The sequence below is a fragment of the Hoplias malabaricus genome, chromosome 14 (genome assembly GCF_029633855.1).
Source record: "Hoplias malabaricus isolate fHopMal1 chromosome 14, fHopMal1.hap1, whole genome shotgun sequence".
NCBI lineage: Eukaryota > Metazoa > Chordata > Actinopteri > Characiformes > Erythrinidae > Hoplias > Hoplias malabaricus.
Genome location: NC_089813.1, coordinates 15,069,050 through 15,081,604, shown reverse-complemented (window position 1 = coordinate 15,081,604; position 12,555 = coordinate 15,069,050). Strand labels below are relative to the sequence as shown.

The 12,555-nt window shown below is 38.3% G+C and overlaps 1 protein-coding gene across 6 annotated transcripts in view; it reads left to right on the top strand.

Annotated features, from left to right (window-relative positions):
* Nucleotides 1–12,555, top strand: part of LOC136666634 (membrane-associated guanylate kinase, WW and PDZ domain-containing protein 1-like) — a 185,210-nt gene that overhangs the window by 155,370 nt on the left and 17,285 nt on the right. For all 6 annotated transcript variants that reach the window (XM_066644947.1, XM_066644945.1, XM_066644944.1 and 3 more), the window contains 4 exons: nucleotides 1,517–1,608; nucleotides 4,314–4,506; nucleotides 5,722–6,033; nucleotides 10,079–10,282. In XM_066644947.1, coding sequence (XP_066501044.1) covers nucleotides 1,517–1,608; nucleotides 4,314–4,506; nucleotides 5,722–6,033; nucleotides 10,079–10,282 — 801 coding nt within the window. The remainder of the gene's footprint in view (nucleotides 1–1,516; nucleotides 1,609–4,313; nucleotides 4,507–5,721; nucleotides 6,034–10,078; nucleotides 10,283–12,555) is intronic.

The following is a 12,555-nucleotide window of genomic DNA, read 5'->3' as shown; positions in this document are numbered from 1 at the left end:
AAGGGCTTTCTAATCTCTAGCTTCCGTTTTCTGTTATAACCCTCTCTGTGTGTCTCTCTCTGACCCTGTTTTGAGATCTCTAGAGAGATGGGGAATGTATGCATTATGTGAGTGTGTATGAGTGTGAGCAAAAAATAGATATTAAAGGAACAAAGACTGTGGTTGAAAGCCTGAGTGTGTGCCTGTGTGCTTTAGTATATGTAGTTTATGTTGAAGCTGATGTAAACCTGATAAAACACTGTAAACATGCACAGTGTTAACCACATTACCTGCTGGCAAATCTTGAACGAGATGCTTATAAGCTGTATTTCACTCTCAGGCAATGAGAGTGGCAACTCACAATATTGTTTTGTTGTTGTTGTTGTTGTTGTTACTTTTTAAAGCAGTTCTTGTACCACCATGTGCTCACTCTTTTTGCTGATGGCTAGGGGGCACCTTTGATTGATAGCATACTGCACATGACCTCATACGCATATCCAAGCCTTTCTGAATGCCCCGTAGTTAAAATATATCTTAAGTATCTTAAAATATATACTAACACACACATTTTGACTAATTTACATAAGAGGAGTAGGTGTAGAGTAATGGCTCACTGTTCGACCCAGCTTAGGCAGGAATACTTGGCTACAAGGTTAAGGGTTCTTGTGTCTCTTAACATATCATAGCTGTCAGAAGAAACACTTGTATCTCCAGAACAGTACAATTATAAGCATAATCCAAATATCTAAATAATGTTTGAGCATTTCTTTTGGTCCTTTCATCATGGAATTTTGATGTAGTAAACTAAAAATAGACATAAATTGATATACCTACATATATATATATATATATATATAGCTAAAAAACCTGTATCTAATGTGGAAAAAACATGTGGAATATATTAAAACTATGAATGAACACATATGGAATTATGTAGTAAACAAAAAAGTGTTAAACAAACCAGAATATGTTTTATACTTTAGATTCTTCAAAGTAGCCACCTTTTGCTTTGATGACAGCTTTGCTCACTCTTGGTGCTCTCTGTCAGCTCCATGAAGTCATCACCTGGAATGGTTTTCAGTGTACAGCTGTAGCTTTGTCAAGAGTTAATTTGTTGAACTGCTCGCATTCTTAATGTGTATGAGACCATAACTTGGGTTGTGCAGAGGTTGTGCAGCCCTATTCCACCAATGACTAATGAGAAGATGTGTCCAAACTTTTGACTGGTAGTGTGTGTATATATATATATATATATATATATATATATATATATATATATATATATATATATATATAATTATTATATATATTATAAATAATTATAATATATATAATTATAATATATTACCTATTATAATAAGGTAATAAATTCATAATAATTATGAATCACATTATAAGGACTGGATAAGCATAATGGTCTAGTATTTTTTATAAATTAATTCATTTTGAGTCATCTTTTCAGTAAATTTGGCTATGATGTAGCTTATGTATTTCTGATTATTTCTTCATTAATTAATTATTTGTGCATGTCTTTTAGTGCCAGACTCTCAAGAACAAGACATCTTCCTCTGGAGAAAAGACACCGGCTTTGGCTTCAGAATCCTTGGAGGGAATGAGCCTGGAGAACCAGTAAGAGGCACACACAAACACATAACAGTAGCATTAAATGTCAAGTCCTTGAACACTTTTATTTTTGTTGAATTTATTTTGACTGAGTTTTACTCTTGGGTTGACTACAGCAACCCTCAAATGCATTCATATATCCCAACTTATAGACGACTTGGATGTTACTGCGGAATTTATCCCTGCTTTCTAGCATCCGGCTTCATTTGATCCTTTTCTGTTGAGGTCATATAAGTTATGTATATCCACAATGTCCACAGAATTCACTAATTACAAGGTGTATCTATAAAAGTTTGGCTGTAGTGTTTCTCAACACATCTGTGAAATGTTTGTGATTTTGGGGCTTGGCTCGCTTGTATACATTTTACAGCGCAGCTTGTGAATCCGTAAGAGGAGTTTCAGGGCCAAATTTCAGTTAATGACTCGGTTTATGTGTGCAGCCTGTTTATGATGATCTTGCCATGATTTACGACGGAATTAACTGCTGAGTTGAATTAAGCACCATGACTACGTCATTAAACTGGCATAGAAAGCATTCGAACATCTGGTCCAAAAAGTACTCAAACTGACTGGAATGGTGTTCATTGTTACATGAACTTGAGACCTAAATCAGAGCACATATTTCTTCTTAATATGAGGTATTTGCAAGTGAAATTTGCACGTATTTCCTGTAGCAAGAAAAAACATGGACAGGTTTTATTCATCAGTATTTCAGGATGGTGAAAAAAAACAATTGTGAAAAAGGCAAACCCCTAAACTCCCCATTATCTGAATGACCCCACTTCTGCCTCCATGAATGAGAGGGAAAATATGCTATAATATTTTTGGCTGATTATTTTTCGCCTGCCTGTTGTACAAGGTAAAGTAGTGGAACATTAGAGGGCTTTAGATGTGGAGCAAAAGTCAGTAGACTGATCAGATTACAGAGAAATGGCTTTTGTATTTCGACTGATAGAACTCAATGCAGTGTTAATTTTGGCAGCTGATTTTAATTTAGTTTTATTTGTTTAATTATTTCTGGTTTTGGTCGAGGAAAGTCATTCATCAGTCTTTCACTTTACCGTATAGTTTTAAGTCTTTGACGTCATAGTTCCTGTTTTCAATCGTATATACCGTTTTTATTTAGTTCTCGTCTAGTTTTTGTTGTAAAAAATAGGTCACAAACGAATATTTTTTGTCATAGTTTTTGTTAACAAAATCAACACTGATCCATGAAAATATTAGGTAAACAATCCTTATAAAATATGTAGATTTTATGTAAATAAAGTAAAGTATCCTTAACTCAACTCTCATTTTACAAAGCAGTTAGTTTTATTATAGTGCTAAAAGTTGCAATATGCTAAATGAAACACTCTGAAGCACCCTCTCTTCCTTTCTCACTCTCTGCCTCCTCATCCTCTCCTGTCCCTCTCTTCTTCACGCTTGCTCGCTCACATAACATTTTGGACATGTTCTGTCCTCTCACAAAATGGATTAAAATTCAACACAAACATGAAATGTCCTCTCTTTCCTGGTCTTTGAGATTACATGCTCATCCACAGGGAGTCTGATCCCTCTTTTCTCATCCCGAGAAGCCAAAAGCAATTAAGCCATGCAAGATCTTGCGCCTATGTGTACGCCATATACGGTGAAAAAAAAGTTCAGCACACCTGAGGAAATTAGAGTTAAAAACCGGTTTAACAAAGTGTTTATTTGCTCTGAGGAAACTAAGGGCTGTCAAACAATTAAACAAAAAGAGTCTGTGGTTAATTACTTTATTCTGTGTAGTTAATCATGAGTAATCACATTTGATTTTGAAATTGGACCCTATTTAAAAAGCAATGCATTTTGTAAAACATACGTGTGGAATATAAATGTTGCATCAAAACAGCAATGCGAACAGAATCAGTGATGTTAAACTGACACTTTGTGATTAAAGAAAAATGCATTAAATGCAAGATTAAAGACAACTATACAATAGGTGTATACACTGAACGTTCACTGGATTAGGAACACATACCTTGTATCTAGTCATTGTCCATTTTATCAGCTCCACTGATCATACAGGAGCATTTTGTAGTTCTACAGTTACAGACTGTAGTCCACCTGTTTCTCTGCATATTTTCATATCCCCATTTCACCCTGCATTTTGATGGTCAGGACCATGTTTCAGTATAAGATACAAATATTAATGAGATATTACGGCTATTCACTGCATGTTAATTACAGATAACCTTTGATAAATTGTTTTCTTAACCAGTAAAAAACTTGGGAAATTGTAAAATGGGGCTTTATGGTCATTATACAGCAGTGCAGCCAAATGTGACCTCTGCGTTTAACCAGGCATTGGCTGGTTTGTGGCACACGCACACACACACACACCCCGGGCAACAGCCAGCCACCCTGTGTGCCCAGGGAGGTGCCTTGCTCAGTGGCACATTAGCTATGAATTAGTCTACAGTTGCCCCGAGGTTTTTTACTTGCTCCTGAGATTAAATGGTGCTTAGGACCTGGGCACAAAACTGAACATAAAACCTAAAGTTTCCCAAAAATTCCAGCAACTGCTTTAACCCATTAAACACTAGACTACATTGATATTTATTTTTAAAATCTATTATTCAGTAACTACTCTGCAGCCACTAGATACAGTATAAAATAATGGGCATAACAAACCTGGACCTGCTGATTGTTATTTAAAGATTTAGATTGGTAATAATGTGGTATTTTTACAGATCTACATTGGTCACATAGTGAAGTATGGGGCAGCTGATGAAGACGGACGTCTGCGCTCCGGGGATGAACTGATCTGTGTAGATGGGACGGCTGTGGTAGGGAAGTCCCACCAGCTGGTGGTGCAGCTCATGCAGCAGGCAGCCAAGCAAGGCCACGTCAACCTCACCGTCCGCCGCAAGACCGGCTACGGAGGTACAAACAGTCATAAACACATACAGGAAAGTTCTGTTCCATTACAGGAGCAGTATGTTATTTTTATCACCTCAGAGTAGCAAACAATAATTCTTACTTTTATTTCAGTTCTTTTTTTCTTTTTTTTTTATGAAGTGCAGCTTGCATCAGATTGCTCTGTAGACCCCGAATGAACCGGTGTAGATGCTCCACAGAGTGCATCTTGGGTTTGCCCATATTTAAAATAGATAATAATATATCTACAGAACTAGGTGTCAGTATGCTGTTAACATAAGTTTAGAAGCTTGAAAGACAACCCAATAAAAATGATTCTCAGTGTGGAACAAATACCTCATACCTAAAGAATGGCAACATTTCAGGAGAAGGAGAAGTCATATGTATCTTATAATGAAAGTTAACATAAATATAATTTTATTACTATGTTTTTAGATCATTTCTATGCTTCTGTTCAAACACCTACTCTTTGTACATCATTGCAAAAGTCCCAAAAATTATTAGACTTTTTATAAAACGCCCAGGAGGCACTAATTGCCTTGCTGTACTGTTCAGAAAAGAACAGTGCACCAGGGATACAACAGGAGCAAAGCTCATACTGCAAAAATCCAAAGACAAGTAGTAAAACTGCACACAAGGACAAAGTGCCAAACTTTGGCAAAGACAAAGACTTCACAAATCCCAAACAGATCTTGTGTGCAATGAATTATAGATAATAAATAAATAAATAAATCTGCAGAAGAGATCAAAGATCTGAATTGGAGGAAACCAGGAGGTGTCAGGGGTCAGGAAACTGACAACAATTAAAACCAATTTGATGCCGGGATGTGGTCAAAAAAATCACGTAGACAAGAAGCAAAAAGGAAATGAGTTAGTACAATTGTAGGAACAGCTAATGCACGTTATGATCCAATGATCCGATTATTTATTGGCTATTTTCATTAAGAAAACCAACAACCCTGCCATTGTTTATAAGCAAACATAAGTGTTAACATTCTCCTCCAAGCGTGTTGAGCTCTCTGACGGCTCTCTATACTTGAAAAGAAGTGGTAGCTGGTTTCACATGTCGGGGAGGAAGGAGGAAGTATGTGCTAGCCTTTACCCTCCCGGCTTGATAACGTCATGTGATTAATGAAGACCCAGCCATAACTTTTGATTACAAACTCACTAAATCCAAAATGCTTTGACGATTTGACCCCCTGCTCGTCTCTCTTCTCACAGTGTGTAAGGGTGAAGGAGATGTGCCCCCATCTCCGGCCTCATCCCATCATAGCAGCACACAGGCTCCGTCCCTCACCGAGGAGAAGCGCACGCCTCAGGGCAGTCAGAACTCCCTCAACACGGTCAGCTCAGGCTCGGGCTCCACCAGCGGCATCGGCAGTGGAGGTGGAGGGGGCAGTGGCAGTGCCGTGGTTGCAGTGGCGCCGGCTGCTCTGCAGCCATATGATGTGGAGATCCAGCGCGGAGAGAACGAAGGCTTCGGCTTCGTCATCGTGTCCTCGGTATCACGACCAGACGCCGGGACAACATTCGGTAAGAGGTTGAACTTTGGGGAGTGGATTGTGGGTTTCATTGAGCTGGAGGACTGTGCAGATGTCATGAATTCATTAAGAAACTATATTTAACCCTTTAATGCATAGGAAAGCAAACAGGATCAGAGACATCTATGACCAGGAGTCAAAGGCAGCATACTTAGTCTCACTCTCTCTGACCCTGCCTCTCCCAAAACACTTAGATCAATACTAGCAAGTGCAAGCAAGATAAAAATACAACCTTTAAAAGCTAAGATAATAGATTTCCTCTTAATGAAATCACAGGGACATATGTGCTTAAAAGTAGATGACAGTATTTATGAACATCATTTCTGGGAAGAGAAGCATCTACCTGAGAATGGATGTCAGTATTAGATAGTACAGTAAGTTGGGCTGTAATATTTATCCAATTAAATTAGATATGGCTTGCCCATGCCCCATAAGATATTCTTATTGTTAATGGCCATTAATGTAAATTCTAAAGTTGTGTTTTTAAGAAGTTCTCGGACGTTTGCACAATACTGTGTATATGTGAGTGTGTGTGTTTTATACATTCCAAAGTATCACACAGTCACTTGTCCTCAGCTAGCGTGGAATTGCTGTTTACAGAGTGCAATCTATAGCTGTCTACACTGTTTAGACATAACGGCAGATGACGAACTGACTTTAATTACATTCACTCAAGCACTAAAACAGCAGTTTAGGGAGGAAAGATGTCTGTGTGTGTGCTTGATATGGCGCTGCAATGTCGCTGCAAGGTCTTGACTGCCACACTTCTGTGGTGAAAGATAATGATCTGATGGTGGCACGCTAGAGCGGAGGTAATTGATGAGTGTTTTGAATGGGTCCGAGCAGATGTGACTGTGTTGGTGCACTGTGTCTGTGCGCTGATCTGTGACTGCCAGGTGTGTGTCACTAGTTAACTCTTTGTTGTCTAATCTCTTTTATCTAACCATGGTAGCGCTGTGTCTGTTAATTATCTGCTCTGGCCCTCTGTATCCATGGGTTCCGTATCCTCAGATTCAACCAACCAAAGATCCAAAGCCGAAGAAATCAAAAAAGAAACTGAACTGACATATAGGCGTTACCTGCTGTATCCACCAGCCATTTTAGAGCTTCAGTCTTTCTCCACAACTCATTGTTTGAGAAATGTTTGCTTTGATCTATAATTAACATGTACAGACTATATATTAAAAAAGCTCTTTTCATCAGAGTCACATCCCAGTAAACAAGGAACGTCCCTGGACGTTCAAAATAGTCTAAAAGTAGTCTGTCCGTCAAGGACATATTTTAAATGTCAATGGACGTCCAAAATCCATCTTAATAAGTTAGTTAAGTGGTGACCAATCGATAACGTCAGTGGACGTCTAAAATGCGTTTTATACAAGTAATTTATTTCGGGACCAATTAATAACGTCAATGGACGTCCAAAATATGTCTAATAGTCGTCTTTTCAATGTCTGTGTTTGGACGTATTTTCAACCTTAAGAGAGCGTTGATTAGACGGCAGTCATTACGTTATTTCAACGTTGAATCAACGGCTAAATGTTTACTGGGATTATATTAGTTATTACAAGTCATTGATCAGTGCTTTCAGGTTATACGCACAGGTTCTATGCAAACACTATGCCATGGTATATAAGTTTGTTTGTTTGGTATATATGTTTTTTTTGTGTGTTTTCTACAGTATATTGTTGTTGTCATACAAAAATAGACTTGTTTTTTTTAAGCACTGGCACTTCAATGAGAACAGCCATCCCTGGTTAGAAATACAAGACAGTAGCTGGGCTTGCTCTCTCCGCATGGTGTTAGCCAGAGAGGACATCTATTAGTTTAGGGTTCTCCTCCAAGTGTGTCAAACTCTCTACTGAAATTTTGTGATTTGAAATCCCGCAATGGCTTTTGTCATGTGACTGAGTAGAGGTAAATATTCCAGTTCTCACTCTCTCTGCTTGTTAGCATCATATGATTGGGGGACACCTAATTAGTGAAGCTGAAGTCAGACATTTTGTGTTCTTTTCATAGGACACATGATGAGCCACAAGTCAGATTTCCTTTGTTTTTTGTTTTTTTCCGCTTTCTTTTATTCACATCATAATATCAGTCCAACGGATGAAAGCCCCCTTGATTTGTAATCTGTTTGTTGCAGCACAGACGCAGTGTGAAAGCTAACCACGGCGGAAAATAATTGCAATCAACTTTAATAACTGTGATCAGATGATTATGTAATAACAGTGACAGGCCGACACAGGAGAACTATCTGAGCTGCAGGAGATTCCTTTCCTGGAAAGTCGCCTCTCCGTCTCGTTTTAATTTCTCATTCCTGTGGGTGGGAACGACAGAGGACAGACAGAGAAAAAGAAAAAAGACAGGTGGTGGAAAAGAGAGAAGTAGTTTTATTTGTATCTCTATCTTCAGTGGTCAGTGTGGTCATGGATTAGGAATGTTTGTGAGGGTGTATGTTCAAGAGTGTCTGACCACTACAGAGTCCATCTATCCTCAGATCCTGTGAGACGACAGAAACTCAATTACTGAACATCCAGCCATCTGTCTACCATTTTGTGTGTGTGTGTGTGTGTGTTTGGTAATGTCTAGCCGCTGAAGTTGCATGGGGAGGCAGGTGATGTTATGATTAGAGTTGGCCTGTGCAGTGTGTTTTACATGACAGTGATTTATAGTTTTACCTCCATACACATACACAAACTGTATCCATGATTTATACAGCTGCAGCTCCACCCCACTCTTTTAATATACACATGTCAACCAGGTCTTTGATTTAAAGCAATGACTTAAAGGGATACACATGTCTCTGCACTATTTGGTGGTGAGAGGGCGCTGTCTGAGTTGAATAATGACTCTGCATTGCTTCTGACCCTTGCAGTCACTTCTCTTCTTGCTATCAGCTCAACACATAGATGTGCCTACCCATGTTCCACCCTCAGAAGGGTTCTCTCATATTTAGAGAGAAAATCATTTTGGATTTAGAACATTAATAATATTTTAGGCACAGCTGTCTAGGTTGGCCTTAGTAGAATGACCTTTCCCTCTTCCCAATCACTCAGAGGTATTGTAGTCAACATGGCCGTATGTTCAATAAAATAACACATCTGGACACTAATGGTGCTTTTCCACTGCTATGGTCTGTTCGACTCGACTCTGCTTTTTTGTGTTCTCTTTAGGTAGATTTGGTGCCTGGAACTGGGTACATTTTTAAAACCTGCTACTTATGGTTCCAAACAGATTGATTAGGAACTAAACCATGATGTGTAAACTTTGCAGAGCACTGACTGGCCAGAGATGACAATATGTAGACATTTGTAAAATCTCCAGGCTACAGTAGATGTCACAATTGATTTATCCGACTCACTGCCATTGTTGTGGTTTCCAAAGCCTGTATTTCCCATTAGTGACAAGGTTATGGATTGTCACTATTCTGTCACTGCCACTCTTCTTGGGGGAGCTGAGTGGTGAAAAAACCAACGAGATAACAGGTACGCAAAAGCAAGCAGAGCAGATCAGAGTTAAGTCGAGTAGGTACCATGCAGTGGAAAAGCACCAAAGCTGCCTAGTGATGTCAGCAACAGTTCAAAAAGAAGCAGTGGGAGGCTTTATATGTGTGTTTTTTTTAGGTAATTTATCCCCAGGTTTGAATTTTGTTTTGCCACCATTGTGTAACTCTTGTCTAATCTCATGAACTTTGCTGTGGAAAAGGGCATTTTGTGGGCGGAGCATGTATAGGCCTCTTAAATGGGTCCTGATTATGATGGGTGATTTGGTTGGATGGTTGGCATTGCTATGAAAAGGTCTTGCTTGGTTGCTTGGTGAATTAATTCTGTTCTTCCTTTTTTCTCTCTTCTCTCCCTCTTCACCCTTCCACATATCTTTTCTAAACCAAAATATGCCCACTGCTACAAACCCTGCCTCTTCCACATTTTCTCTTGCTTTTTTTTCTCTTTTCTTATCTTTTTCTCTATCTTCCGGTTCCCTTTGTCAAACACATATTCAACTCCCACATTCACACACACATGCCTCTGTTGACATGGCAGCTGGAAATGCATGTGTGGCCATGCCCCATAAAATAGGTCGCATCATCGAGGGCAGTCCAGCGGACCGATGCGGGAAGTTAAAGGTGGGTGACCGGATCCTGGCCGTCAACGGATGCTCCATCACCAACAAGTCCCACTCAGACATCGTCAACCTCATCAAAGAGGCAGGCAACACGGTCACCCTGCGGATCATCCCCGGAGACGGTGAGTGTGTGTTTGTGGGTTAATTCCTTAAAAATACAATCCCTTGCAAAGAATATAGTCCAAACCCAAATTGGCAAAACAATATTTTTCCTATATAGTAAGAATCAGCAATAATTGAAACAAATATTAATATTGCATAGTATTAAAACATTACAAACACCATTAAAATTAAATATTAATACAATATGTTCTTCATCTAAACCAAAAATCACACACATTTTGGATTACGATATTAACCCCAAGAAGAGAACAAATGGATGTACATGCTGTTGCAGCACTTTTTTCTTGATGGAACTCATAAGTGCAGTGACAAATAAATTATATTTGCTTGCCATTTTCAAACTCTTAATTTTAGTTTATTTCTTCTAGAATATAATGAAAATTGTTCTTTATATATGCACTTATACAACATAAAATTACAAAAAGAGCAGGAGAATGTTTAAATATTTAATTACAAATATGTGGGACAAAAAAAACAAATACAAAAATAAATTTACTTGTACACATAATATATACAAATACGCAAGAATATTTACACAGCTATGGTATTCTTTCCATACTTCTGTCGTTGGATTAAAATGAATAGAATCTCTCTCCAAACTGTTAGACACTTGCTCTACTCTGCCCAGGAATGCAGCATTCACACACTTCTTGGTTCTTGAATATGAGAATGTATAATGTTAGTGAGAAGCTAAAGGGGATATCAGTTTATATTAGTTTTCATGCTGTTTTAAAGCTTCTGATAACTTCTCACTCATCCCAGTCATTTAATAACTTCTTACATTTACATTTCTTGGTATGTATTTTATAATATTTCAATCTAATATTTAGAAATATTTTTCTTTATCTTAAGGGGTTTCACAATAAATATGTATTTTAATGGCTTTTATATGAAAAAAAAAAAAACAGCAAAAAAGGAGTTTGTGCAGAGCAAAAACATGTTTGCGCCAAAGTAATATGTAAGAGGAATCCCAAGAGATGTGCATGAGGAAGATTGCAAACATATAACCTCTAAAATGTGTGTGTGTGAGTTTCTGTGTTGAGTGTGTCCACAGTCTATTATTCAAATATGTTGTTTTATTCATGAGCTTGCTGAGCTCGAGACAGGGCCTGCTTTTGCCCTCTCTGCGACCTGTATTCATCACCATAACAACAACTGTCATTACCATTACAGTGCATCGCCATAACAACAAACAGCTGTATTATGCAGACTGTTGCCCGTTACCGTGACAACACAAAGCAATGTAACTGATCAAAGCAGCTATCAGACTTCCACTAGCGGCTAAGATTTGTTAGTGTATGACATTGTCTGACAGCAGACAGAACTAAGCTGTTATTTTTAATATTATTAATTAATATTATTAAATGAATATTCAGCAACTGCTTATAATTGTACTGAATATGGACAGACTATGTGTTATATTTAACTTCCGAAAACCCTCTTTTTAACATTTATATACATTTTAAAGATTGTCTGCATAGCCATAGGTTTGTGGACATCTGCTCCTCCCAACATTTCTTCTAAAATAAAGGGCATTTCAGCCTCTACTATCTAGGAAGATACACACTGCATTGCTCTGTAGATTTAATGGTCTTCACTCTCATAAACTTTAGTAAGGTGAGGTACTGATGTTGGGCGATTAGTTCCGGATCACAAACAAGACTCCAGCTCATTCTATAAGACATAATTTCATCACTCCAGAGAACACAGCTCCACTGCTTCACAGCCCAGTGCTGGGAGGTTTATACCACTCTAGCCCAGGCTTGGCATGTATGGCAGGTATGGTGATTTTAGTGTCATCTGCTGCTGTTTCAGAGCATCCCATTCTAATATAAATGCATTATAATAAAAATTATACAAATGGTATGAGCAATGAATACATCTTGCCCACCCCTAAGCTGGAGAGCAGCTACCATACATTGCACATTAGGAAACATTAATTTTACACCAGCAAAGCAGACCTACAGTGCACGGGGTACTAATATAGGGCCTTTTCCCCAACCTTAATTAACACTGAATAGTACAGCTGGCCTCAGCCTTTGAACCACTTACATATGGTGTAATTTTGGTACATCAATGATAAAAATATCAGGGCAAACCAATTGCATACAAGTTGTAGAATGATATATATGATGCAGAAAATGAGTACAGAACAGTTTACACCAAACTGAGGTGAAGCACAGAAAAACAGACCCTAGATCAGTTCAGCACTGCTTTAGCAAAGCCCCTGGCTTTGTGGTTAACCACTTTATTTATTTATGGAGCATCATGT